This window comes from Microtus pennsylvanicus, chromosome 1 (genome assembly GCF_037038515.1).
Source record: "Microtus pennsylvanicus isolate mMicPen1 chromosome 1, mMicPen1.hap1, whole genome shotgun sequence".
NCBI lineage: Eukaryota > Metazoa > Chordata > Mammalia > Rodentia > Cricetidae > Microtus > Microtus pennsylvanicus.
In genome coordinates this window covers 77,030,187-77,057,797 of record NC_134579.1, presented here as the reverse complement: position 1 = coordinate 77,057,797, position 27,611 = coordinate 77,030,187, and the positions used below count along the sequence as shown (strand labels likewise).

General features: G+C 53.6%; 2 protein-coding genes across 2 annotated transcripts; one reads left to right on the top strand and one right to left on the bottom strand.

Moving 5' to 3' along the window:
• The first annotated feature begins 2,516 nt into the window (after nt 1-2,516).
• Scarf2 (scavenger receptor class F member 2) lies at nt 2,517-13,700 on the top strand. The gene is made up of 11 exons (XM_075969907.1): nt 2,517-2,730; nt 7,348-7,406; nt 7,498-7,599; nt 7,787-8,306; nt 8,393-8,611; nt 8,750-8,878; nt 9,375-9,478; nt 9,555-9,672; nt 9,878-9,993; nt 11,358-11,510; nt 12,147-13,700. The coding sequence occupies exons 1-11, from the start codon at nt 2,579-2,581 to the stop codon at nt 12,995-12,997; spliced, it is 2,523 nt and encodes an 840-aa protein (XP_075826022.1). The 5' UTR covers nt 2,517-2,578; the 3' UTR covers nt 12,998-13,700.
• Nucleotides 13,701-25,608: 11,908 nt separating this feature from the next.
• On the bottom strand, nt 25,609-26,485 carry Znf74 (zinc finger protein 74). The gene is given in 4 exon segments (XM_075963914.1): nt 25,609-25,745; nt 25,748-26,123; nt 26,125-26,233; nt 26,235-26,485. Coding segments are annotated over 4 exon segments (873 nt in total).
• Nucleotides 26,486-27,611: the final 1,126 nt, after the last annotated feature.

The window sequence follows — 27,611 nt, the reverse complement described above, 5'->3', positions numbered from 1 at the left end:
TTGGAATGTGGCCCAGCCAGGGTTTCCCCTAAGGTCCAGTAAGGTCAGTACCTACAAAGTCTGGGGTGAACTTGGCAACCACAGGCACTTCTGCTGGTGGCAACCGTGAGAGCCTCCTTGGGGAGGGCACTGCTGAAGGCAGAGCTGTGCTCAGGCTCAGCTTCCCAGAAGTGCTTGGCCTATTGACTTGTGTTGAGAAGTGTTTGCATTTGTGACCACATAGAAAGACTTCCTTTTACCCACCTCACCTCCCTGCTGCACCACCAGCCTCACAAGGCTGAGGGCTGAGAAGAGACCTGAGGTCCCACCCCCTCCCCCAGCCTGCTAATGCCTCTGGCCTTGAACCTGTCCATTGTTCTGGTCCTTCAGGCTCCCTTTCCACACCACCTGTCCCTGATACTCAAGGTGCCTTCTGCTTGCTACTCAAGAGGATGTTGTCTAATTTCCCCCTCTAGTCAGAAGAACAAACTCCTCCTTGGTGTGACGTGGCTGCCAATGGGTGTCTGAACTTCTTGTTCGGGGTCTGGGACACAGTCTACCCCCTTGAGCTCTCTGACCTGAGCTGTGGTAACCATAAGTATTGTGTTCAGCTATTCCTGGGTGAAGCCAGTGATTCAAGACAGTTTTGAAAGTAGAGCTTTCCTGTTAACAGTAAAGGGCCGACCAAGGGCTCCTGCCCTAAGCCTCCATCTTGCCTAGGGGTTTCATCGCTAAACTTACGTAGAGAATTGGGAGAAGGATAGCTTTAATCATGGCCACGTTGGTGCTAGGATGGTCATTGATTCTGCAGCTCCTTTGGCAGGCATGCTGATGTCATACTAAGGTCACTGGAGGTTCCTGGTGAAGGAAACTTACAAGTCTTAGAAGGCTTCTTGTTTCTCTTCCTTGACAGCTCATTTTAGTACACAGGAAATAAAGCAAAAAAAGCAGATTTGGTAGAGACAGATCAGCCTACTTAGTAGCTTCCCCATGGTCCTGCTTGTCCTGATGTAATAGGGGTCTCTGTAAGCATTGCAGCTTGGATGGAAAGGGAGGGATCCTGGCAGTTGGGAGCCAAGGAATACCAGAAAGTCACCATAAGCCTAGCAGCTTGCAACCCTGCTCTAGAAGGGAAAGGTTTCGGCAATACAAGTGTAACAGTTCTGCTTTGGCAGGGAAGTCTTTCCCCAGCAAAGTTGATACAGTTTCTGCAAAGTTGATACAGTTTCTGCAAAGTTGATACAGTTTCTGCCAAAGTCCAATGTAACAACTTGGCTCTGCTAGGGGAACCGTTATAGTATTGCTCGGTTTCCGGGGGTCTGGCAGAAAAAGTCAGGAGATTTGTTGGGAGAGAAGAATGGAGGAGGGTGATGCCCTCTGCCAGGGTGGGAAACCTGCAGCTGCAAACTGAACAGGTACAGGGCTTATATAGGGCTTCTTAGGGGTGGGGTTTTTCCAAGGTGAATATTTTCAAGATGGCAATTGGTTGAATTTCAATCCCAAATTTTGGGCAAACTCAGAGATTGGCTGGGTTTTGTGCTCAAGGATTAGTTGGTTTTTGTGCTTCATTGGTCAGGGGCAGAGTGTGTTTCTTTGGCTCTGTTTCAGACGCAAAGTGTGTTTCTTTCACTGGCCTTGTTAGTCTTTTGGCTCTGGTTTCAGGACCAGGGTGTGTTTCTTTCACTGGCTCTGGTTTCAGGTCCGAAGTGTGTTTCTTTGGCTCTGCTTTCTGGGCCTAAGTATGTTTTTTCCACTGACTCCAGGTTCATGGCCAGGGTGTGTTTCTGTGGCTATCCCTTTTACCCTTTGGTCTCCATTTGTCAGTCTTGACTCCACTTTCTGGACTTTTCCCTCGTGGGAGCCAGTAACCTTCTTGAGTTGAATTCATACCCTGGGCACCCCCAGTTACTCTGGGCACCCCAGTTCCTTTTCATCCCTTATCAGGGCTTCTGAGTTTCTCTTTCTATCTCCAATGTCCCCATCATATCAGAGACCTTGGCTGTTCCTTCTGCTCCCACCTCTCCAATATATCCTGCAGCCAACTCCTTTCCCTAGGTCTCCAGTTCATTTCCACTGGTCTTTGCCTACATCTTGCACTCTGCAGGAGATGTTGATGGCACACCACAGGGCAAGGCCCCCGAGGGGTGTCCTTGGCTTCAGTCCGAGGCCAGTGTGTGACCCAGGCAGGGCCTTTGCTGGGGCCCCTTCCCTCCCTAGCTTGGCGGCTCCAGTGCCAGTGCTGTCTGGCGAGGCGGGTGGAAAGGCGCAGACCAGGACGCTTTCGCGGACTCCTGCAGCTCCTTCCTCCCGCAGCGCTGCCCGGGCCTCCCCAACTTCGCCCGGAGTTCGTGCGTGGCCAGGTGGGGGCGGGGGCCGAGCAAAGGGGCGGAGGCGCGGCCGGAGGGTGGGGTCTGGCGCGCGGGGCGGGCGCTGCCGCCTGGCCGGCCGCGCTGGCCCAGGATCAGGGAGCCGATGTGGAATTTCCTGCCCGGCCCGGCGCCCCTCCTGCCGCCCCCCGCCCGGCCTCGCACTCCGCTTCCGGCCGCCCTCGCCGCGGCCGCACCCGCGCCCGCGCCCACCCGCGCCTGCCCCGCGCCTCATGGAGGGCGCAGGGTCCCGGGGGGCCGGGCCGGCGCGGTGCCAGGGAGCCCGAGGGCCGCCGCCGCCGCTGCTGCTGCTCTGGCTGCTGCCCGCTCTCGCGGCGTCCCAGGAGTTGAACCCGCGAGGCCGCAACGTGTGCCGCGCGCCCGGGTAGGAGCTGGGCCTGGCCGAGGCTTGGGGCACGAAGCGGGCTGGGGGTAGCGGCGCCCCATTGCGGTCCGGGGCATCCAGGACCTCGCTAAACTGGTCACACGAGTCCATCGGGCCTCCCTTGCGACTTGGGCTCGGTTCCAGGCCGAGTCTGGGCCCCCGGGGTGCATCGGAGGGCCAACTGGACCGGAGATCACCTGAGGGGATAACGGAACGCTGTGGGCCCCCAGAGGTGGTACTGTGTAGTGTCCAAATACGTCAGGAAAGACCAGAACAGGGCTACTCTCGAGGCCAAGGAAGGGTATTCCGAGGGAGGGAACAGCATGTGCACAGACAGGCTCCAGGAGCCAGTGGCTTGAGCCTGGAATGGGGGCCGAGAAGGGCGAAGGAGCGAGCTGTTCACTGGGAAAGTCTTTGAGACTGGGAAGGATGGATTTGTCTTGGTTCTTGGGCGCGGAGTGGGAGGAGGATGGTGGTGGAAGTGAGCACGGAAAAGCCGGGACCTCACTTTGGACCAGAAACTGGAGTGGTGAGGACAATGATGGACGCGCGGTGGGAGGACATGGGAACCCCTGTGGGCGCCTAGGGCAGACACTGGGTGCGCGGAGGTGGGTGTCTGAGCGGATCTTGCTGGGGAAGCCGGTGTGGGACAGGCCCAGCCAGAGGCCGAGGAGCCCGGAGCCTGTGCCGAGGGTGAAGAGCGACGCCGCGGAGTCGGCGCAGAAGCCCAGGGACCTGTCGGCTGGTCCGATCCACGACGCACTCAAGTCATCTCAGCACAGAGCCGAGGAACCCGCTGTGGGGCGCCTCTGCGGGTGCTGGGGAGACTGCATTGACACTCCAGGCTGGGGCCCCCGGTTGCGCTCTGGGTCTAAGGTCCCCCGGGGGTGTGAAACGTCAGCCAGGGTTTCGGAGGGTCAAAGTAGACAGGGGGCTGCAAGTTGACCGCGCGGTTTCCGAAATCGGATCGTGATGCGGCAGACCACTCCCGGCTGTGAGCCCCGCCTCGGAGGCGGGGGCCCGCCTGGCTAGCCATCTGCTTCGCATCGCCGCCGCCGCCTCCTCCCGGGCCTCCCCGGCCCCAGGAATGTAGCGGCAGAGGCAGGCGGGGCGGTGCCTGGGGAGGGCGGTCAGCCCGCACCAGGCCGTCTCCTCCTCCGACGGGCGGGCTCGGGTTGTGGGTGAAGCTGGAGTGGGGGAGCCCTTGGCCTCCAATATTCCCGCCGACCGATCTCAGCAGGAGGTGGGCTGTTCACACAGCCGCGATGGAATTGCCTTCATACCCTGACGACACACTGCCCCGGCTGTCTGGGTTTAACAAATACTTGAATTTTCTGGGTCTTTCTCCATCTCCGTTAAGCAGTGTTGGATGGACTTCAGCTCCTGGTGCTGGAGTTGGGGGGTAGGTTGCCGTGACTGTGTGTTGAGTGTTTGTGGGAAGAACGGTCTCTGGACTGTGCCCGCCCGAGTCTGGACCATCCTTGTGGTTATATCCAAAAAGGTCCAGGAGGAAGAGGTGCGAGCTCAGCCAGTACATCATGTTGTGCACGCTGTGCTGGGCCTGTTAGTGCAGGGACTCTGCCCCAGAGTCCAGTGCCTGTGTACCAAGTGGTTATTGAGTTGGGAGTGCCTTTCCTTTAGCATGATCAGGGGAGACCCACCAGGCTTACAGGAGAGAAGGAGGCAGTTCTGAAGGTATTTGAGACACAGCTCACCGTACACCCCTCCCCCTTCTAGAAGGTTCCTTGGAAGCCCTGCAGATACTGGGGAAGGGTGTGAGGGGGTTGCGAGGGGGTGCACAGGAGGTGTGTCCAGTGGTCTAAAAATGAGGCTGCTTTTCTTAGAGGGGACACCTAACCAGGTAAGGATGCGCTCTGAGACAGGGGATGAGCTAGTTAGGAGATGAAAGGTGGCTCTCTGGAGGCTGGAAGAGAGAGCAGACCTACTTCTTAGTCTGGTGTGAGCATGGTCTCAGCTTCACAGCATGGCAAGAGGCCACCTGAGACAGAGGGGACAGAATACAGAGGAGGTTGGCTCTTGACACTCCTGAGCTCTCTGGGTTGTGATGTCATCCAGTGGGCAGTTGCATTAACGAGTCTAGCTTTGAGGGGTCAGGCCACACTGGAGCAGATCCCATAGCATGACTCTTTACCTGGTGGGGACTGGGAGAGCTCCCTGGAGAAGCTGGCATGGACAGGACAGAGAAGAGCCATGTCTGGGGGCAAGAGGAGAGCCAGATGTGTGGGAACCCAGAGGAGGAGTAGCGGCAAAAGCTTTCTTGCTTGGATCTGGGAGTGACCAGGGACAGATATAGATCTAATGAGAGGGCTCTAAAGTGGGGGAAATGAGCTGGTTGCCACACAGCAATGGTAGTGGCCTTCAGAGCATTGATCTGTAGCACACTTCTAATTCGTCAAGGTAGTGCTCACTCCGACAGCCACCCTAGTCTGCAGTGATGATCCCTGCTAGAATGACGACGCTTGTCTTGGTGAACAGGAATGGGCTTGGGTCTGCTGCTAGCTGTAGTCAAAGGCCTCCATACCAGTAGCCCGCTCCCGTTACTGTGAATTGCCCTGCGCAGACAAGGAACTTCTCTGAGCTGCAGGGTTTTGTTTATGTTTTTGTTTTTGGAGACAGGGTTTCTCTGTAACTTTGGAACCTGTCCTGAAACTAGCTCTTGTAGACCAGGCTGGCCTCGAACTCACAGAGATTCGCCTACCTCTGCCTCCCAAGTGCTTGGATTAAAGGCATGCACCACCACTGCCCGGCTAGCTGCAGGTTCTTTAGCTAAACAGTGGGACTTGAAGCTGCTGGACTGTGTGTAAAGGAACATGCCACCAAGGATGATGAGCTGAGTCCAATCGCCAGAACCCTCGTGGTGGAAGGAGAACACTGATCTCCACAGTTGTCCCCAATCTCCACATGCACAAAGTGGTTTGTTTATATGCTGTCTCTGTCTCTCTCTCTCTCTCACACACACACACACAGGTGGAGGGAGATAAATGTATGTTTGCATGCTTGTTTGTTTTAAAAAATGGGACCCAGGGATCTGACCAGAGGAAAGTTGAGATGCTTGCAGTTTGCTGGTTACTGCAGTCTGCTTTCCCACATATGTTGACCCATCTGTAAACACCATTGAGTGTGGCCCTAGATCCAGACTCCCAAGCACAGAACCGTGTACTAGGCCAGCCAGGGAGGACAGGACTGAGTGTTTCTGGGCTCCCACCAGGCCACCTGGCAATTGTGAAGAAGCGCTATCTGGAGAGTCTGGTCTAGAGCCAGGTGGAAGTGAGACATGGGCCTGTGGACCCTGGTCTCTCTGAGAAGGGATCCTTGGCATCCCTGGGGCAAGGTGGATGGGCAATGTGGACAACAAAAACAGGCATGTTTCGTTTTCTGTGGTTTACACTTGTGTCTGTGGAAATATGCAAAGCCCATTCCCCTAGTTTAAGGTTTTATGAGCCCTGTCCCTAAGGACCCAACTTTGATCTGGGGGAGAACTCTTTGGCTGGGCACAGGGCCTTTTGAGGCAGCTAGATTGTATCTACAATATTATTATTACCCCCAAACTGGTCTGGGGGCAGTGTGGGCTTTCCTTTTAACCTGCCCCCAGACCCTGCAGGGTTCTAAATTCCCTAGCCTCAGAGGAAGCACATTTGTTTTCTCTAAACTGTACATGGATGTTACATTTCTGTAGGATGGAGGTAAAACTCTGGAGCTCAGGAGGCTCTGGGGAGCTATGGCTTCAGCGACTGTCCTTTCTACTGTAATGGGTACACCCAAAGTCAATTCCAAGGCACCCTCCCTGGCTTCATTTGACAGGGCTTTCACACCAGAGGCCTTTCCAGGATGAACCACCCTGAAACGATGCAGTCAGAAATTCTGGGGTGTAGCTCAAGGTTTCGCCCGTCAGCAGAAGTCCCCTGAAAAACAGACATAGCATGCACTTTGTAAGGTCAAATAAACAAGAGTAAAACATTAAATACAACTAGATACTCCAGTCCGCCTGCCGCTGGAAGGCGCTGGGCCTCAGTTTACTTTGACTCCTATGTGTGGTTCCCCGGGCAAGGTTCCCAGGTGTCTGCCTCCAGGAAACCCCTCCTGGGAACTCTGCAGGGTCTATACTGGCGCCATCCTCTCCTCAAGGATGCTCTGCCACCCTGGGTTTTAGCCCCACGTGCCCTCAGGCCCATCTGGCAATGGTGCCATCGTAGTCATGTCTCATTTGGATCCCTAACACCCATCTGGCTAGGCCCCGAACCCTGAGAAATGTGCTAGACCTTCAAAAAGATCGTGAGAGGCAGGTGGCTCCCTACTCCTGCTCACAGTGGCCCCTTCTTGGCCTCACTGTGTCCGATTTCTTATCCTTGAGGCTGATGGGATGGAGGAGCCCCCCCCCCCCCCCGTAGATGACAGTTCTTGGAGGTGAGCTCTTGGTGTCGTGCTCTTTGCTCCTTTTGTATGAGCCAGAATTCTGGGGCGGCCGAAGTGTTAGTTCTGACTGTCTGACCGCCGCAGGCATGGGTATTCAAGCACCTCCCTAAGGCAGGACACCATGAAAGCTGGGGAAGGAGTGTAGGGGAAAGGGCTTCGGACTCAGACGTCCTCTGCTTCAAGTTCCCAGGTGCTCACGTGCTGCGCTGGCTGGAGGCAGTTGGGGGATGAGTGTGGGATCGGTGAGTGGGGCTTTCTGGGGTCCTGGGCAGGCGGGGGAGGGGCAGGGTGGAGGTGGGAAGAGTGCTGCAGCTCAGCCCTTCTTGTTTGCAGCCGTGTGTGAAGGAAATTCTACGTGCTCAGAAAACGAGGTGTGCGTGCGGCCAGGAGAGTGCCGCTGCCGTCATGGCTACTTTGGTGCCAACTGCGACACTAGTGAGCGCGGGGCTAGGTGGGGTTGGGTGTTGGACAGCTTGAAGGGAAACTAGAAAGATTACAAGGAGACAGATTGGGGCTAGATTGGCTTTGGGCGGCTGGCTATGGCAGAGCAGAGGATGGGGTGTATGCAGGCTAACAACTAAGTTATCGCCCCGCCCCCCGCCCCCTCCCCGGGTTCTTGCAGAGTGCCCGCGCCAGTTCTGGGGCCCCGACTGCAAGGAGAGGTGCAGCTGTCACCCTCACGGACAGTGCGAGGACGTGACCGGACAGTGTACGTGTCACGCGCGCCGCTGGGGTGCGCGCTGCGAGCATGCGTGCCAGTGCCAGCATGGCACGTGCCACCCGCGGAGCGGCGCGTGCCGCTGCGAGCCAGGCTGGTGGGGTGCGCAATGCGCTAGCGCATGCTACTGCAGCGCTACATCACGGTGCGATCCACAGACCGGCGCCTGCCTCTGCCACGCGGGCTGGTGGGGCCGCAGCTGCAACAACCAGTGTGCCTGCAACTCGTCGCCCTGCGAGCAGCAGAGCGGCCGCTGCCAGTGTCGCGAGCACACGTTCGGCGCACGCTGTGATCGCTATTGCCAGTGCTTCCGTGGTCGGTGCCACCCGGTGGACGGCACGTGCGCCTGCGATCCGGGCTACCGGGGCAAGTATTGTCGCGAGCCATGCCCTGCTGGCTTCTATGGCCTGGGCTGTCGCCGGAGGTAAGCGTGGGAGCCCGGTAGGTAGCGGGAAGGCGGAGGGGGTGAGGTAGAGCTCCATCCGGCTCAGCTTCCTGACCCTTCCCTAGGTGTGGCCAGTGCAAGGGCCAGCAGCCCTGCACTGTAGCCGATGGTCGTTGTGTGACGTGCGAACCCGGCTGGAACGGAACCAAATGTGACCAACCCTGCGCCACCGGTTTCTATGGCGAGGGTTGCGGCCACCGCTGTCCACCCTGCCGCGACGGGCACGCCTGCAACCATGTCACTGGCAAGTGTACGCGCTGCAATGCGGGCTGGATTGGCGACCGGTGAGCAGCCCGCGCTTATTTCGGCCCAGACACGCAGCTCCCTGGTCCTGGTTCCCACACAGTCCCTGCACGGTGGGTTCTGTAGGTCTGTGGCCTTTGGCTCACATTTCAACTCACACCTCCTGTCTTGATATCAAGGTGCGAGACCAAGTGCAGTAATGGTACTTACGGTGAGGACTGTGCCTTCGTGTGCTCTGACTGCGGCAGCGGCCACTGTGACTTCCAGTCTGGGCGCTGCCTTTGCAGCCCTGGTGTTCACGGACCTCAGTGAGTAGGGCCCTGAAGAGGGATAGGGAATTCGTACCCTACACTAGGGCCTCCAGCCAGACCTCAGGGACCCATACTCCAGGGAGTGTCAGCAAGCACTTTAGGGCAGTATCTGATTTGGAGCCTGCCCTCAGACTGCAATCTGGCCAAAAGATAGGGTGTAGAGCGAGTCAGTGGTCTGAACTGGGATCTCTATTTTCTACTCGCACAACGGTCAGTCCCTGGTAACCACGCCTCATCCTTCAGACTTCCTCCTGCAGAAAGTACACACACACACACACACACACACACACACACACACACACACACACACGTTTCCAAACAGTGGTTATCAAGTGAGTGCCCGCCCTCGGGTGGGGGTGGGTTTCAGCCTCTAGAGAACGGAGTCAGGGGCTTGGCCAGAGCACCCGGGACCAGCGGTCAGTGGCGGTCGGTGCAGGGGCAGGAGGCATTCTGGAGAGCCACCGCGGCCCTCCTTGACCTCAAAACTTTGCAGCTGTAATATAACGTGCCCGGCCGGGCTCCATGGCGTGGACTGCGCCCAGACTTGCAGCTGTCACGAGGAATCATGCGACCCGGTCACCGGTGCCTGCCACCTGGGTGAGTGGGTGAAGAACGTCGGGCCAGGGAATGAAGTGGGGTGCGTGATCCTGCGCTGAGCCGCTGCTCCCCACAGAGACCAATCAGCGCAAAGGTGTGATGGGCGCCGGCGCGCTGCTCACGCTGCTCCTCGGCCTGCTGCTCTCGCTGCTCGGCTGCTGCTGCGCCTGTCGGGGCAAGGATCCGGCCCGCCGGTGAGGCCCCAAGCCAGCCCCCACCCACCGTTTGGTTTAGGTCGCACGCCCTCAGTGACAGGGTGTGCTTCTTGAATCCAGACCTCACCCCCGGGGCAGGGCGCAGCCCTCTCTTTCTTCCTGCCATCCCCTTTCTGTTCCCACCGAGACTGAACCTCCCCTCCCAGTCCCGCCCCGCCCCTTGGCTCAGGCCCCGCCCCCGCAGGGAACTCTCGCTGGGAAGGAAGAAGGCACCTCAACGCCTTTGTGGGAGCTTCAGCCGCATCAGCATGAAGCTGCCCCGAATCCCGCTTCGCAGACAGAAGCTGCCCAAAGTCGTAGGTGAGATTATAGGCTCTGGGACTTGGAGTTTCTAGAAAATGGTGTACAGGGGTACAAGACTCCGTGTAGAAGTGGGGGTAAAGTAAGGGCAGATGCTGCTAGGAGAGGCTGTAGGGGAAGGAAGTAGTGCTAGATGTGTGGGCAGATGTTGGGGAGTATGCAGGAGGCATGGGAATCCATGAGTGATTGCGTGGCAGCCACCTGACCTGTAGGTGTCTGCCCTACATTGAAGTGCAGAGCTGCAGGAGACATATATGTGTATATGATGAAGCACACCCAACAGTTTGGTTAGCTGCCCACAGTTACTGGAACCCTTCCTAGGGAAAAGCAGGCTGGTCCACTGCAGAGTCGCTAGTAGATGTTCAATGTGATGACAGGCAAGTAGGTGGTTCCTTCCTTTAGGCCACTTCTTTCTGCAGATTGGTGGGGTCAATCAGTCTCTTAGGTCAAGGGGACAGCTGAAAAATGCCTTGGTTTATTCTAGCAGCAGAACTCCTACGGACACAGGTATCAGGAAAGCCAGAGCCCAGCACTTGTCTTGCCCCTGTCCATTTGAACTCTGGAGTCCTCTAGGCCAGGTCCCAGCAGGCAGAGTTGGGAGTTGGTTGGAGAACATGGGGGCTTTCCTGGCCACATGGCTAGGGTCTCTATGGTTTTCTGTACACTTAGTTTCCTCTTTCAGCTCCCTATCTGGCTGCATTGGGCTTGTATCTCTTCTTCTTCTTCTTCTTCTTCTTCTTCTTCTTCTTCTTCTTCTTCTTCTTCTTCTTCTTCTCCTTCTCCTTCTCCTTCTCCTTCTCCTTCTCCTTCTTCTTCTTCTTCTTCTTTAAAAAACCTATCTTTAAAATTTCTTTTACTTGTTTTATGTGTAAGGTATTTTGCCTTCATGTGTGTGTGCACCACTTGTACACTTGGTGCCTGTGGAGGCCAGAAGAGGACATCAGATCCTCTGGAACTGGAGTTATAGATGGTACGAGCTACCATGAGGGTCCGGGAATGAAATCATCCAGGTCCTCTGGAAGAGCAGCCAGTGCTCTTAGCCATTCCTCCAGCCCTTTTTTTTTTTTGTTTGTTTGTTCCTTTTTTGATACAGGGTCCCATAACTCAGCTGTGTAGCCTAGGCTAGTCTCAAGCTCACAGTGACCCTCCTCCCTCTGACCCTCAAGCACTGGGTTACAGGTGGCACCACCACGCCAGCTTCTTCCTGGGTTTGCTTGCTGCCATCCTTCAGCCCTGAGCTAAAGTGACTCAGTTGAACCTCATGTCCCACCTGCAGTCATGACCACACCGTTCACATTAGGTACTTAAAGGTACAGACTGGGAAAAGGCAGCATCCCTGGCAACTCTGCTTCTCCTTTTTTCAGTGGCTCATCATGACCTAGACAACACACTCAACTGCAGTTTCCTGGAGCCACCCTCAGGGCTGGAGCAGCCCTCTCCATCATGGTCGTCTAGGGCTTCCTTCTCGTCCTTTGACAGCACAGATGAAGGCCCCGTGTACTGTGTGCCCCACGAGGGTGAGTGGTCCTGCGTGCATATCCCTCCGGCACAGTGAAAGGCCTTGCTCTCTATGTTGGAGGTGGTGGTAAGGGAATCAGGGCACCAAGAGACCAAGACCTAGGAGCTGTAGTCACAGGCCTCCAGCAAAAAGTTGAGCGCTTCTGCTCTGCTGGGGTGAAATCTCTTGCTTCTAGTCAGCCATATTACCTTCTGGGACTGGACCTGGACAGGGAATGGCAGAGGAGACAGAAACAGTATAGCTACTAGGAAGGAACTGGCCTCTTCTACGTTGGTGCCAGTACGTGACCTTGAGCAAGTGACTATTCCCTCAACATCAGAAACCTTACTTCTTAAAGGACGTGAAGCAGCTTAAAGTTGGATGGCTGTGGCCCCTGAGACTGGAGTATGGTGGGGGAAGGGCACAAAGTCTGGAGCCTGAGCCCTGAAAAAGTATCCCTCATTCCCCAGCAGTCAGCTCACACCCTGGGGGTTCCCACTAAGTTCATGGTAATGCAATGGAAGCAGCAGGCATGCCTGAATGTCGGGACCACACAGAGACAGCTGGGCCTCGGCCGAGGGGGGAGGGTCACGTGTGGAGGTTGTATCCACGCGCTATTCTTGGATGTTGTAACTGCTTGTCCTTCCCTTGTTAGAGGCGACTGAGAGCCGAGACTCAGAAGCTCCTGCCGCACTGACTGAGGTGCCCGCTGCGTCCCTAGCGCCCACGAGCACCTCAGCGCCCGCGGAGGAGGCAGCCGCTCTCCCTGCATCCTCAGACAGCGAGCGCTCGGCGTCCAGCGTGGAGGGGCCCGGAGGAGCGCTGTACGCGCGTGTGGCCCGGCGCGAGGCCCGGCCGGCCCGGGCCCGAGGTGAGGCCGGGGGCTTGTCACTGTCTCCATCGCCCGAGCGCAGGAAACCGCCGCCACCCGACCCTGCCACCAAGCCTAAGGTGTCCTGGATCCACGGCAAGCAGGGCGCCGCCACCGCCGCCCCATCGCCACCACCCGCAGGCCGCATGGCTGCGCCGAGCCCTAGCGGGAGGAAACGGACCCCCAGCAACACGTCGGTGCAGCCACCAGGCCCGAGTGAGGAGGTCCCCGCCCCGGCCGCACCCTCGCCGCCCCGAGCCCGAGCGCGCGGCCGCGGCCCGGGTCTCTCGGAGCCCACGGACGCGGGTGGCCCCCCGCGAAGCGCGCCTGAGGCCGCCTCCATGCTGGCAGCCGAGCTGCGCGACAAGACTCGCAGCCTGGGCCGCGCCGAGGGGCCGCCGGGACCGCGGGAGAAGCCGCCGCCGCCGCAGAAAGCCAAGCGCTCCGTGCTCCCCGCCTCGACGGTCCGCGCGTCCCCGGCGTCGGAGGCCACGGGGCCCGAGAAGGCAGCGGCCACTCCGTCTGCGCCCGAGACCCCTCGGAAGAAGACCCCCATCCAGAAGCCGCCTCGGAAGAAGAGCAGGGAGGCGGCGGGGGAACCGAGCAGGCCGGGCGCGCCACCCGCAGCTTCCTAGGCTCGCAGGGCGCGAGCCACCGCGTTTCTCGGCGGCGTTTCCAGCGTGGCCGCAGCGAAGCATTTCATTGGCCCAAGCAGCTAGCGCCCGGCACGAGGCTGTGTCTGATTGGCCCGGGCTGCAGCAGCCACTGTGGGCTTGGATCTGCTCTCCGGCCAGACAGACCCTTAGCTGGCTACTCGCTCCCACTAGCTGTGTTGGGGAGTTTTCTAGCAATCTGCGTCTCATTGGCCATGGCTGGGAGAGCCTACAGACTTCATACTGGCCAAGAACATGCTTGGCTGGGCTACCCTGTCATTGACTGACGCCTAGCGTGTCTGCCTCTCAGTTGCCAGGGCCTGGTGCCTATGGCTGTAGGGTCTTTTTCTTGAAAATAGCCTGAGGCTGCTTCCACGGACTGGGCTCCTGAGTATCTGGTTGACTCGAACCTGGGGAGGAGAGCTGGTCTCTGCCCCTCAGGGAGCTCAGCGCACCTTGGCCTGTCCCTTCCCCACCGACACCAGCCCTGGTCCCTCAGCTGTCAAGCTGGTTTTGATGGCTTCCCACCACCCCACGATTGTGGGAACCCCAGGGGCGACTCTGATGGCCTTAGATGTATTTATAGGCCCTGGGCAGGGCTGCTTCCATCCCATCTGGAGCCTCCAGGATGGGTTCCTCCTAGCAGGGCCAAGCCAAAGCTTTCTTAATAAAATGCTTCTCCCCACTTTCTGTGCTCTGATTACTTCCTACCTGAGGCTGTGGGCAAAGATGCCCCTTTGGAACCTGTATGTGACATCTTCTGGACTCCTCCACTTAAATGGAACCTTGGAGTCCCCAGTGTGGGTCCCCAGGAGCTATGTGAAAAGTGTGCCCAGCTGGGTGGTGATGGCACACACCTAGCACTCAGGGGGCAGGCGGATCTCTGTGAGTTGGAGACCAAGCTGCTCTACAAGAGCTAGTTCCAGAACAGGCTCCAAAACTATAGAGAAACACTATCTCAAAAAACAAACGAGAGAGAGAGAGAGAGAGAGAGAGAGAGAGAGAGAGAGAGAGAGAGAGAGAGAGAGAGGAAGAAGAAGAAAAAGAAGAAGGAGGAGGAGGAGGAGGAGGAAGAGGAAGAGGAAGAAAAAGAAGAAAAGTGTGCCAAGTCCACCAGTCCTGAGCTATCACTTGGGAAGGAGGGTGGATCCAGGAGACAGAACCGTTTCTGGAGACAGATGGGGGCAAGGGACAATGGGTAGTGGGCAGCCTCCAGCCAAGCTCCCAAAGCAGTCTGCCACTGCACAGAGCCTGTGGTTTGCCTCAGTGGGTGCCTTGCCGGCTGTGGGAACTTTTCTACCCCCACCTCCACATGCTTCAAGAGGGGACAGAGAGGGAAGCCAGCCTGCTGCTGGGCTTTCTGTCCCCACCCCACCCTAGCACCTCCACTTCTAGCAGACTTCTAACTGGATCTTCCGAGCCCTGACCCATGCTCCTCCAGGGTTCCTCCCACCACCCTTCTGCTAGCAGGCTCTTCCCGTCCCCCACTTTTCTTTGTTGTTGAGACAGGGTCACATGTTGTAGCTCAATATGACCTTGAACTTATGCCTCTGCTTCCCAAGTGCCGAGACTATCGGCGTGACTTTCCCATGTTTTTTGCCTTTTAATTTGAAAGATTGGTTCATTTAGATATGTGAGTGTTTTGTCTGTATGTGTGTATGTGTACCACGTGTGTGCCTGGTGCCACAGAAGTCAGAAGACGATGTAAAATCCCGTGGGACTGGAGTTATAGATGGTTGTGAACTGCCAGTGGGTGTTGGGAATCAGATGTGGGTTCTCTGCAAAAGCAAACAATGCTTTTAACTGCAGAGCCAGCTTTCCAGCACTTTCTTTCCATCTCTTGATGCCCAGCTCCAAAGCTGATCCTGCTTCATGCATCTCCAATGTTGCTAACTCAGGGCACTCCTCGGCAGGGGCCTTGTTCTCTGGCCAGTCTGACTACCACTTTGAGGTCCATTTTGGTCCCACACCTGAATGGAGGAGCATTCAGAGGGGCTGATGGGCACAGCGCCTCAGGCTGGCCTGACTGGGGAACACATGGGCAGGAGTCCTGCTGCTCTGTGCCAGGAAGGCACCCTTCCCGCTTGGGTCTTGATTGGCCTCTGGTCCATTGAGGCACCTGGCCATTCTAGATGCTGGGGCTGCAGTCAGGCTCCGTGTCAGCCGGAAAGGGGCAGCGGCCCAGGTGGGACACGTGTTAGGCCCAACTCTTGACCACTTTATGCCCCTACCAGGCCATCCTGCCACAGTGGTCTTTTGCTTTCTCCTTAATTCCTTATTCTTTCCTTCCTTTTCCCTTGTCTGGACTCTTATGATCTGGGCAGTGCAAGAATGTCTCAGTGCTGGCCTGGGGCCGCTCCTCCCACTGTCCAGGAAGTCTGACTTTCTGCAGCCTCTGCGGGCACATCCCAGAGCAGAGGCCAGTGCTCTCCATCAGTCAGCCCTGCCGCCTGTTGTCCATCCGGCTCTCCCGCTCCAGGAGAGTTCCCCTTAAAATGTCTTTCACCAGCCGGTATTCCCCACCCCCTCTGGGCTTGCAGTAGTGCCAGCTCCCAGGGCAGGCGCCACAAAAGGGAACCACAACTGCTGGAACCTCTGTTGCCATGGGGACAGGGACCACAGAGCTCACATCTGGTAGTGATTGAGGAGGAAAAATTATGAGTCGTGGAAAACGCAAATATTTTTTTGTAGCACAGAGCACAAAGGAATGTGGGGACTGGAGAGGGGCCTGGGCTCCGTCTGGTTTCCAGCAGGATGTAGCACACATCACTCCGATAGGCCAGGCTGTGCCAGACACCACACATATGCACGCGCGCACACACACATGCATGTGTGCACACACACATGCGTGCACACAGACACACGTGTGTGCACACACACACACACACCAGCAGTTGTCTGGTGTGTGGCATACGTACATTTGCCACTAGGTGCATAGAAATACCAACACACTCAATGCAAAACACACACATGTGACAAACCAGCGCAGCCCTGAAACACAGAACAAACACACGGCAGCATGCACCACACACACACTGCATCCAAAGAAGCAGAGACATACTCATCAAGGCTCCAGAACTCCCTGGGACACAGGGGCAGTTAGACATATCATCCACTAGGAGGAAATGGACCTTCATGTCCAACACAGACACACTGTGGCACTGCACATACACACCAAGGGACATACATCCTGCCACACACATGTCCAGACAGCCCACAGTAATGCAGAGGACTATCAGCCCTCAAAACACATAGATGAAGGGCGGGGACACAGAAAGACACCTTGCAATATACACACTTCAGGCATGGTGAAAGAACTGGATCATATCATATGAATCACATGGGATACCTGCCACACGGAGACCGAATTTCTTGCAGCACGCATACACACAATTCCCAATGTGATGAAACAGAGGCAAGTACTGACCTCACACATATAACCACCACATGCAGAAACGGGAGGCAAACACTCAGCACACTCACTAAACCTGTTCTCTGTGACACATACCATTGTACTAGACAAAATGTCAAGGCATGTCCAGGAGTGCTCACCTAAACTTGCAACATACACACCATTGTCATCTGGCAAGAACGTTGAGAGACACTCCTCTGCCGCCATCTACAGCTCCACCAGTGGCACACACACTAGATACAGGGACACAGCGGCACAACCTGTAACACGCATGTGCTCTACCAAAGCCAGCTGGACATCAAGACACTGACCACACTGTCTCTCTCTGTCTCTGTGTCTCTGTTCTCTCTCTCTCTCTCTCTCTCTCTCTCTCTCTCTCTCTCTCTCTCTCTCACACACACACACACACACACACACACACACACACACACACACCATAATCCAATATGCAGACACACAGGAAAGACATGGAAAAGCACACTCAGTCCATGGGTAGAAAGACAGAGGTCCACAGCATGTGCATGCCCTTGAAACACCCAGATGTGTTGAGACAGTACTGGGAGTCATCTGAGAACTGTGACCCCGAAAAACAGGAGGTGTAGCAATGCACAATATCCTGGTCAATCCTCAGCTTCACCCAAAACGAGCAACAACAACAAAAGCTATTGGGAAGGAAGAAAAATGTTGTTTGGGATAAGGTAACAACTTCCCTATATTTGCAAAGACTTTCGCTGCGTCATGGATCTTCTTAGGTGTCCCAGTTACAGCAGCCTTTGTCCAGCTGCCTGGCTGCTGGGAAGGGTGCAGGGTATCAGAGTGTCAATGGATACAGTGACCCCAAAGGTGCTAGTTGCACACAGCAACATGGAAACTACTCCAGTGTCTTTTTTTTCTTTGCCAGACAGTCTTCCTTCCTCCCTTCCTTCCTTCATCCTTCCCTCCCTGCCTCCTGTCCTCCCTTCCTTCCTCCCTCTCTTTCTTTCGATTTATTTATTTATTTAGATGTTTTTTATTATGCATACATTGCTCTGTCTGCGTGTATGCCTGCAGGGCAGAAGAAGGTGCCAAGTATCATTATAGATGATTATGAGCCACCATGTGGTTGCTGAAAATTGAACTCAGGACCTCTGGAAGAACAGCCAGTGCTCTTAACTGCTGAACCATCTCTCCAACCCCCAAACAGTGTGTTTTGTAGTCCAGGCTGGACTCAAACTAGCCTTGCAGCTGAGGATGACTTGAGCCTCTCATACCCTTATCTCTAAGTGCTGGGATTATAAGTGTTCAGCACCATGCCTAATAAAAACAGTGCTAGGGGTCGAACTCAGGGCTTCGTTTATACTAGGCAAGCACTCTACCAACTCCTAACATCTCCAGTGGCTTTCCGGTTTTTATTTTGCATGTATGAGTGTTTTCCTGCTGTCTGTGGAAGCTAGAAGAGAGTGCCGAGTCCCTTGGAACTGGAATCACAGATGACTGTGAGCTACCTACCATGTGGGAGTTGGGAATCAACCCAGACCTCTGCAAGAGCAGCAGGAGCTCTTAACTGCTGCCTCATCTCTCTAGACCAGCCTTCAACTCTTTTACTTTTTTAAAGACAGGGTTTTACTACATAGCCCTGGCTGTCCTAGAACTCTGTGTAGACTAGGCTGGCCTCGAACTCACAGAGACACACACCTGTCTGCCTCTTGAGAACTAGGATTAAAGGTGTACGCCACTATGTCCAGCATCCAGATTTTATGTCCACGTTGAGAAGCAAGTGCTTAAAGCATTCATTCTAAAGGCGCGACATTTGCCATTTCAACCACACTGCTGTCTGTTGTGTGGCAGGACACCCTTGCTATTTTTTTTATTAAGAAAAAAAAATTTCCGCCTCCTCCCAGCCTCCCACTCCCCCCCACTCCTCTCCCCGTCCCCCCACTCTTCTCCCTTTCCCCCCACTCCTCTCCCCCTCCCTCTCAAGTCTGAAGAGCAGTCAGGGTTCCCTGCCCTGTGGAAAGTCCAAAGTCCTCCCCCCTCCATCCTGGTCTAGGAAGGTGAACATCCAAACTGGCTAGGCTCCCACAAAGCCAGAACATGAAGTAGGATCAAAACCCCTTGCCATTGTCCTTGGCTTCTCAGCAGCCCTCATTGTCCGCCATATTCAGAGAGTCCGGTTTTATCCCCTGCTTTTTCAGTCACAGTCCAGTTGGCCTTGGTGAGCTCCCAATAGATCAGCCCCACTGTCTCCGTGGGTGGGTGCACCCCTCTTGGTCCTGACTTCCTTGCTCATCTTCTCCCTCCTTCTGTTCCTCATTGGGACTTTAGGAGCTCAGTCCAGTGCTCCAGTGTGGGTCTCTGTCTCTATCTCCATCCATTGCCAGATGAAGGTTCTATGGTGATATGCAAAATATTCATCAGGATGGCTATAGTATAGGGTCATTTCAGGTTCCCTATCTTCAGCTGCCCCAGGAACTAACTGGGGACCTCGCCTTGGGCACCTGGAAGCCCCTTTAGGTCCAAGTCTCTTCCCAACCCTAAGATGGCTCCCTTAATTAAGATATGTGCTTCCCTGCTCCCCTATCCAACCTTCCTTTATCCCAATCATCCCGTTGCCCCAAGTTCTCCCCATCCTACCCTTCTCACTTTTCTCTCCCCATCTCCCCTTACCCCCCTCCCACCCCACCCTTAAGATCCCGATTTTTTGCCTGGCAATCTTGTCTACTTCCCCTACCCAGGAGGATGGCTATATGTTTTTCTTTGGGTTCACCTTCTTATTTAGCTTCTTTAGGATATCAAATTATAGGCTCACTGACCTTTATTTATGGCTAGAAACCAATTATGAGTGAGTACATCCCATGTTCATCTTTTGGGGTCTGGGTTACCTCACTCAGGATAGTATTTTCTATTTCCATCCATTTGCTCTTGGGAATATACCCAAGAGATGCCCGATCATATGACAAGGGCATTTGTTCAACTATGTTCATAGCAGCATTATTTGTAATAGCCAGAACCTGGAAACAACCTAGATGTCCTTCAATGGAAGAATGGATGAAGAAAGTGTGGAATATATACACATTAGAGTACTACTCAGCGGTAAAAACCAGTGACTTCTCAAATTTTGCACCCTTGCTATTTTAAGACCCAAGATGGGACCTCTCTGAACACTGTTATTCTTCTGGTGCCATCTAGTGGTCAACCGCTAGAACATCTGGAACCCAAACAAGAGTGTGGAAAAACAGCACCGAGGTGGGGGGCGGGCTCAGGTTTTCCACCGGCATGAGCAGCTTGAAGAACACATGAGGAACACAGGTCTAGGCCAGGCTGGTGGGAACCCGTGGCAAGGACAGGAAGGCACAGGGAAGTGGAGCAAAGAGGGCGAGTCGGTAGGAGGGTGTCATTGCCCATTTTTTCGGGCACTTCCCAGACTCACAGACTTTCCACTAACTAGGCTTATATTTTAAAACTTAAAAATAATTGTCGTGTGTATGTGATGTGTGCGCACATTCCGGTGCAGGCTCGCGCTGCCGTAGTGTGCCTGTGGAGGTCCGGGACAGCTTGTTAGAATCAGGTCTTTGCTCCCGCTGTGGATTAAGTGATAGAACCGTTGAGGTTTGTGAAGCGAACGCCTTTATCTGGTGAGCCAAAGGGACTGGTCTCTGCTGGAGCCCAAGCATGGGCCACCCCCAAACCCACAACCCCACAATTCCTGTCCCACCCCACAAGTTTGTTTGTTTTCTTATTCTTTGTTTGAGACAGGGAGGGTCTCACTCTGCACCCCTGGCTGTCCGGGAACTCATTATGTAGACCAGGCTGGCCTCGAACTCACAGAGGTCAGCTTGCCTGAACACAACTCCTGGATCTTTAAGGTTTTCACTTCTGGAAAGTTGAAAGCAATTTGTAACGAGAACCTGGGGCTTCTGATAGTGACCTGGAGACCAGTGGCTCTCGGAGGACCTTTCTGGGCTCTTTCCAGCGTGCAAATCTGGGGTTGGGATCATTTCTTGGATTCATCAAGTGAATTTCCAAATTCCTACTCCCGTGAACTGGGACCAGGACTCACATTAGAACAGGAATTTAAAAATGAGGCAATCCAGGCCGTAGATCGGCCTCTTGCCCTCTGTCTCGGTTCCTCCGCTTGTTTATACAGCTTTAGGTGATGGGGGAGCAGGCCAGGTGGTAGTGCTTGCTGCACAAACATGAGGGAGGGGTCATGCTTCATGCCCAATGCTCACATCAGAGGACTGCTGATAACAGGCATATTTGAAACTGCAGCACTGACACAGGGGACAGGCAGAGGCCTGGGATTTCCCAGCCAGTATAACACCATCATCAAGCCCAAGGTTGCTGTCTCCAAAAACAAGGTAAACGGCCCTTGATGAAAGATTCCTGAGTTTCCCAATTTAGCTAGACCTACAAGCCCTAGGGTCTTTTGTCTCTGCATCCCCAGCAGTGTGAGGACAAGCATGCTACTAATCCTGGTTTCTACATGGGTGCTGGGATCTCAACAGAGGCATGTGCCACTAAGTCCAAGTCCTAAGTGGGTTTTGGTGCACATGTGTTCCCAGCATCCACATTGGGCAGGTCACAGGCCCTGTTCCTGGGGACCCAGCACCCTCTTATAACTGCCACAGCCGAGCCACTTGCACTGGGGTGCACAAACACAAACACACACACATACACATAATTAAAAATAAAAATCTCAAAGAAAGAAAAAACAAAAAAGGAGGAAAATAAAACTCTTGTTGGGCAGTGGTGTCCCCACCTTTAATCCCAGTACTCGGGAGGCAGGCAGATTTCTGAGTTGGAGGCCAGCCTGGTCTACAGAGTGAGTTCCAGAACAGGCTCCAAAAACCTACAGAGAACCTCTGTCTTGAAAAACTAAAAGACTAAAAAAGAAAAAAAAAAGGCTCCTAGAAGTTGTCCTCAGATCTCTGTGTGCATAACAGAGTGCACACAGTGTCCCTATGAAATATTTGAGATTTTTTTTTATTTTAAATGTGTGTGTGTGTGTGTGTGTGTGTGTGTACACACACTCTGGATATGGGTGTGTACAGATGCGTGGAGGTGCCCTTGGAGAGTACAGGCGTTTGAGCTCATGAGCTGGAGTTCCAGGCTGCGGTGAGTGCTGTGTCCTCTGAGAAAACAGTCTCTCCAACTCACAAGTGAACATTTTAAAAAATGGTGAGGTCAATAGAGGAAGACCCCCCCATATCAACCTCCAGCCTCCACGAGTGTGTGGGCACACATGAGAACACACATGCACACACACATACACACACCCCACACATATACACACCCCACACATATACACACCCCACACATATACACACCCCACACATACACATGCACACACACATACACACATCCCACACATATACACACCCCACACATATACACACCCCACACATACACACATCCCACACATATACACACCCCACACATATACACACCCCACACATACACATGCACACACACATACACATGCATACACACATACACATGCACACACACATACACATGCACACACACATATACATGCACACACATACACATGCATACACATGCACACACACATACACATGCATACACACATACACACACATACACACGCACACACACATACACATGCACACACATATACATGCACAAACACATACACATGCACACACACACGCACACACATACACATGCACACACATATACATGCACACACATACACATGCACACACACATACACATGCATATACATACACACACCCCACACATATACACACCCCACACATATACACACCCCACACATATACATGCACACACACATATACATGCACACACACATACACATGCACACACACATACACACACCCCACACATATACACACCCCACACATACACATGCACACACACATACACACACCCCGCACATACACAAGCACATACACATGCACACACACATACACATGCACACACACACATGCACACACATATACACACACACACTCTCTCACACACACAGAGTTCAGGTTTTTGTGGGAAAAATCTATACTGTTGCAACACAAATAAAGGATAAACTATACGTACTTAAAGTAATTTAAAAGTTCACAGGGGACACAGAAGAAGGCAGTTCATCAAAGCATACGTTTATCAGAAATTATGTCTGTTCAATCTTTTCTTTAGTGCTGGGGCTTGAACCCGTGCTTGCTAGGCAAATTCTTTACCACTGGGATACGTCTCACGTTTTCAGTTTCTACTTTTTGTTGAAGCTGAGCATGACAGTGTTCACCTGTAATCCAGGACGTGGGAGGAGGAAGTGGGAGGATCAGGAGTTTCAGATCATCCGGCACAGTGAGTGTGCAGCCGATGTAGACTAGAGAGACGTTCTTTCCCTGGCTCGTTCTACCATTGAGCTACACCTCTGGTGTATGCCTCTCTACCCACATTTCCACAGGAAAGATTTATCAGCTGGGTGGGGTAGCACGCACCGTTAAACCAGCACTCAGGAGGCAGAGGCAGCTCGGTCTACCAACCAGGTGACCTCCAGGACAGCCAGCTCTAATCAGAGTCCCCGTCTCTAAAAACGAAACCAGCCAGCCAGCCAGGCAGCCAGCCAGGTACAGTCTCGCAGGCTGGGAAAGGGACTCGGTTGGTACAGAACTTGCTTAACATGCCTGACGTCCCCATTCAGTCCCCATCATGGCATGAACCAGGCATGGTGGTTCTCACATACCTGTCATCTCATTAGAGGTAGAGACAAGAGGACTGAATAGATCTTCAAGGGCATTCCCAGCTACTCCAGCCTAGGCTACAGGAAGCCCCGTCTCATGATACCCCACTAGTGACCTCTGGCCCCACTAAGGGAAACACCATGGTGTGATAACTTCAGATCTCTTCTGTAGCTTGTCCCTTCCCCGGAGTGACCGTATTTAGTGTGAGGGATGGCTGTGAGACAACCTCAAGGCTTTTGGAAGGACAGCAGTCTGGTTCTGAGAGCCTAGAGAGTTGATGACACATTACTTGGGTAATTGGGGAAGTGACCAGTTAGTGTCATTATGAACAGACTTGTTCTCCAAAGGGCAGTTTCTTTTTTTTCCATTTTTTAAATTTTATTTATTTATTAAAGATTTCTGTCTCTTCCCCACCACCGCCTCCCATTTCCCTCCCTCTCCCCCAATTAAGTCCCCCCCCCTCAGCCCGAAGAACAATCAGGGTTCCCTGCCCTGTGGGAAGTCCAAGGAACCCCCACCTCCATCCAGGTCTAGTAAGTTGAGCATCCAAACTGCCTAGGCTCCCACAAAGCCAGTACGTGCAGTAGGATCAAAAACCCATTGCCATTGTTCTTGAGTTCTCAGTAGTCCTCATTGTCCGCTATGTTCAGAGAGTCCAGTTTTATCCCAGGCTTTTTCCATCACAGTCCAGCTGGCCTTGGTGAGCTCCCAATAGATCAGCCCCACTGTCTCCGTGGCTGGGTGCACCCCTTGTGGTCCTGACTTCTTTGCTCGTGCTCTCTCTCCTTCTGCTCCTGATTTGGACCTTGAGATTTATGTCCGGTGCTCCAGTGTGGGTCTCTGTCTCTGTCTCCTTTCATCGCCTGATGAAGGTTAATATTCAGGAGGATGCCTATATATTTTTCTTTGGGTTCTCCTTATTTAGCTTCTCTAGGATCACTAATTATAGGCTCAATGTCCTTTGTTTATGGCTAGAAACCAAATATGACTGAGTACATCCCATGCTCCTCTTTTTGGGTCTGGCTTACCTCACTCAGGATAGTGTTTTCTATTTCCATCCATTTGCATGCAAAATTCAAGAAGTCCTTGTTTTTTACTGCTGAGTAGTACTCTAATATGTATATATTCCATACTTTCTTCATCCATTCTTCCATTGAAGGGCATCTAGGTTGTTTCCAGGTTCTGGCTATTACAAACAATGCTGCTATGAACATCGTAGAGCATATACTTTTGTTGTATGATAAGGCCTCTCTTGGGTATATTCCCAAGAGTGGTATTGCTGGGTCCAGGGGTAGGTTGATCCCGAATTTCCTGAGAAACCGCCACACTGCTTTCCAAAGTGGTTGCACAAGTTTGCATTCCCACCAGCAATGGATGAGTGTACCCCTTTCTCCACAACCTCTCCAGCAAAGGCTATCATTGGTGTTTTTTATTTTAGCCATTCTGACAGGTGTAAGATGGTATCTTAAAGTTGTCTTGATTTGCGTTTCCCTGATCGCTAAGGAAGTTGAGCATGACCTTAAGTGTCTTTTGGCCATTTGAACTTCTTCTATTGAGAATTCTCTGTTCAGCTCAGTGCCCCATTTTATAATTGGGTTGATTGGCCTTTTACGGTCTAGTTTCTTGAGATCTTTATATATTTTGGAGATCAGACCTTTGTCAGTTGCGAGGTTGGTGAAGATCTTCTCCCAGTCAGTGGGTTGCCTTTGTGTCTTAGCGACAGTATCCTTTGCTTTACAGAAGCTTCTCAGTCTCAGGAGGTCCCATTTATTCAATGAGGTCCTTAATGTCTGTGCTGCTGGGGTTATACGTAGGAAGTGGTCTCCTGTGCCCATGTGTTGTAGAGTACTTCCCAGTTTCTCTTCTATCAGGTTCAGTGTGTTCGGACTGATATTGAGGTCTTTAATCCATTTGGACTTGAGTTTTGTGCATGGTGATAAATATGGATCTATTTTCATTCTTCTACAGGTTGACATCCAGTTTTGCCAGCACAATTTGTTGAAGATGCTCTCTTTTTTCCATTGTATACTTTTAGCTCCTTTATTGAAAATCAGGTGTTCATAGGTTTGTGGGTTAATGTCAGGGTCTTCTATTCGATTCCATTGGTCGACTTCTCTGTTTTTATGCCAATACCAAGCTGTTTTCAATACTGTAGCTCTGTAGTAGAGTTTGAAGTCAGGGATGGTAATGCCTCCAGACGATCCTTTGTTGTATAAGATTGTTTTGGCTATCCTGAGTATTTTGTTTTCCCATATAAAGTTGATTATTGTCTTCTCTAGATCTGTGAAGAATTTTGATGGGATTTTGATGGGGATTGCATTGAATCTATAGATTGCTTTTGGTAGAATTGCCATTTTTACTATGTTGATTCTCCCAATCAAAGGGCAATTTCTACTGGCCGGAGGCTGTCCGCACACAGAGCTTTGCTACACCCCCGAGGTGTTTGTGGAGTCCATGCCCCTCGCCTGGGTGTTCCCTTCTCAGCAGGTGCTCAGCAGGTGCCTATTGAGCTGGATGGTGAAAGGTTTCTCCGTGCAGTGCAATGTCTGGTACTTGGTGCTCGGGTGTGGGCTCCAGCTGCAGGCCTCCCCTGCACACTCGCTGCACTTGGACGCCTCTCTCTGGAGTGAACCTTCTGGTGTTTGATAAGACAGTGGTTCTGGCTGAAGGCCTTGCCACACTGGTGGCATTTGTAGGGCTTCTCGCCGGTGTGGATGCGCTGATACACTATGAGGGATGAATGGCAGCTGAAGGCCTTCCCGCAGTTGGAGCACAGGAATGGCTTCTTCCCCGTGTGCGTCCTCTGGTGGAGGGTGAGGCGCGCGAGGCTGTGGAAGGCCTTGGCGCACTCCGCGCACTTGAATGGCTTGTCGCCGCTGTGGATCTTCTCGCGCACTGTGAGCGAGGAGTGGCAGGTGAAGGCCTGGCCGCACCCGCACTTGTATGGCTTCTCGCCGGTGTGGATGGTGTGGATGCGGAGGTGGCGAGTGCCACAACTCGCCGCACGCATACAGCCTCTCCCGGGTGTGCACCCTGCGGTGCATGCTGAGCAGCAAGCTGCAGCTGAAGGTCTTCTCGCAGGCACAGCACTTATAGGGCCTCTCGGTGGTGCACGCTGAGAGATGAGTGGCAGCTGAAGGCCTTGCCACACTCACGGCAGGAAAAGGGCTTCTCGCCAGAGCGTCTGCGCTGGTGCTCCAGGAGGTGGGTGCTCCAGGGGAAGGCCTTGTCGCTCTCGTGGCTCTTGCAGGCCTTGTTGCCATGCCAGCGCAAGTGCAGTGCCAGAGCTGAGCTCTGCAGGAACACCTTCCCACACTGGCTGCAGGCAAACCTGCTCTCCTGGGCGTCCTGGCCCATCCAATGCTTTCTGTGCTCCACTGAGGATTGCCGGGCTCTTCTGACGGGAAGTGTATCCTTTGGTGGTTCTGGGCCAGTCCCTCTGCGGGCTGGGTGTCTCTGGTGCATCTGCCAGGTGAGTGTTCTTTTGTGGGAGTGCCCTGCTGGGAGGAGAAGGCCTCTTTAGACGCCCTGTGTCTGCCCTGACTCTCCTTTATGCGGTCCCCACTGGCAATAGGAGCTGGCTTCCGCCTGCTCCCTAACACTGTGTCATCCTGCAGCTCCCAGGTTCGGGCATCAACCAAGCTGGTTCCCATCTGACCTGGCCTCTTCAGCTGCTTCAGAACCAGCTTCTGAGCCCTGTTTTGTAAAGGTCCTTCTCCATCACCTCAGGCTTCGCCTTCCACTCTGTAAGAGATTAAAGTGGAATTTTCTGTGGGTAAGCCCTGGAACTCAGACTGGATTGCTGACCTAGAGATGCAGGTAAACCAGAAAATTAATTAAGAACCAAAAAGCACCCGGCAGTCTGGAGGCACAAGAGCAGAGTGACAGAAGGGATTGCTCAGAGGGACTCTTCCAACTGAACACGCGTGGGCTTCAAATCAGTCCCTTGAGGGCTCATCTCAGGAGGGCTGGGGATCAGCCGCTAATTCAATCATGGAAACACGCATTGATATGCACCAGCATAAACTCAAGTCTAAGGACATGGTCTGTGGAGCTTCGAGGGAAAGAGGCCTGCCATCCCGCCCTCTTTAGCATTCCCTCAGAACAGCTGGAGTGGCTGGAACACATCCCCAGGGCAGCCAGCCTTGATGGATTTGCTACTCTGTGGGGTGCATGTGGAAGGAGGTGGCTCCCACCTAGTTTCCCTTACCCACCACTGACTGCCACTTAGTATCCTTTATCTAACTGCCCAGGACAATTAGGCCCTTCTCTCCTTGTTTGGAAGGAGTTTAGTTTGAGATGTAACAGTGTTTCTCAAAAAGATACAAGAAGTAGGCTGGGCTTGATGGCACACACCTTTAATCCCACTAGGAGGAGGCAGAGGCAGGAGAATCTCTGTGAGTTTGAGGCCAGCCTGGTCTCCAAAGGACAGCCGGGCCTCCAGGACAGCCAGGACTACACAGAGAAACTCTGTCTCAAAAAC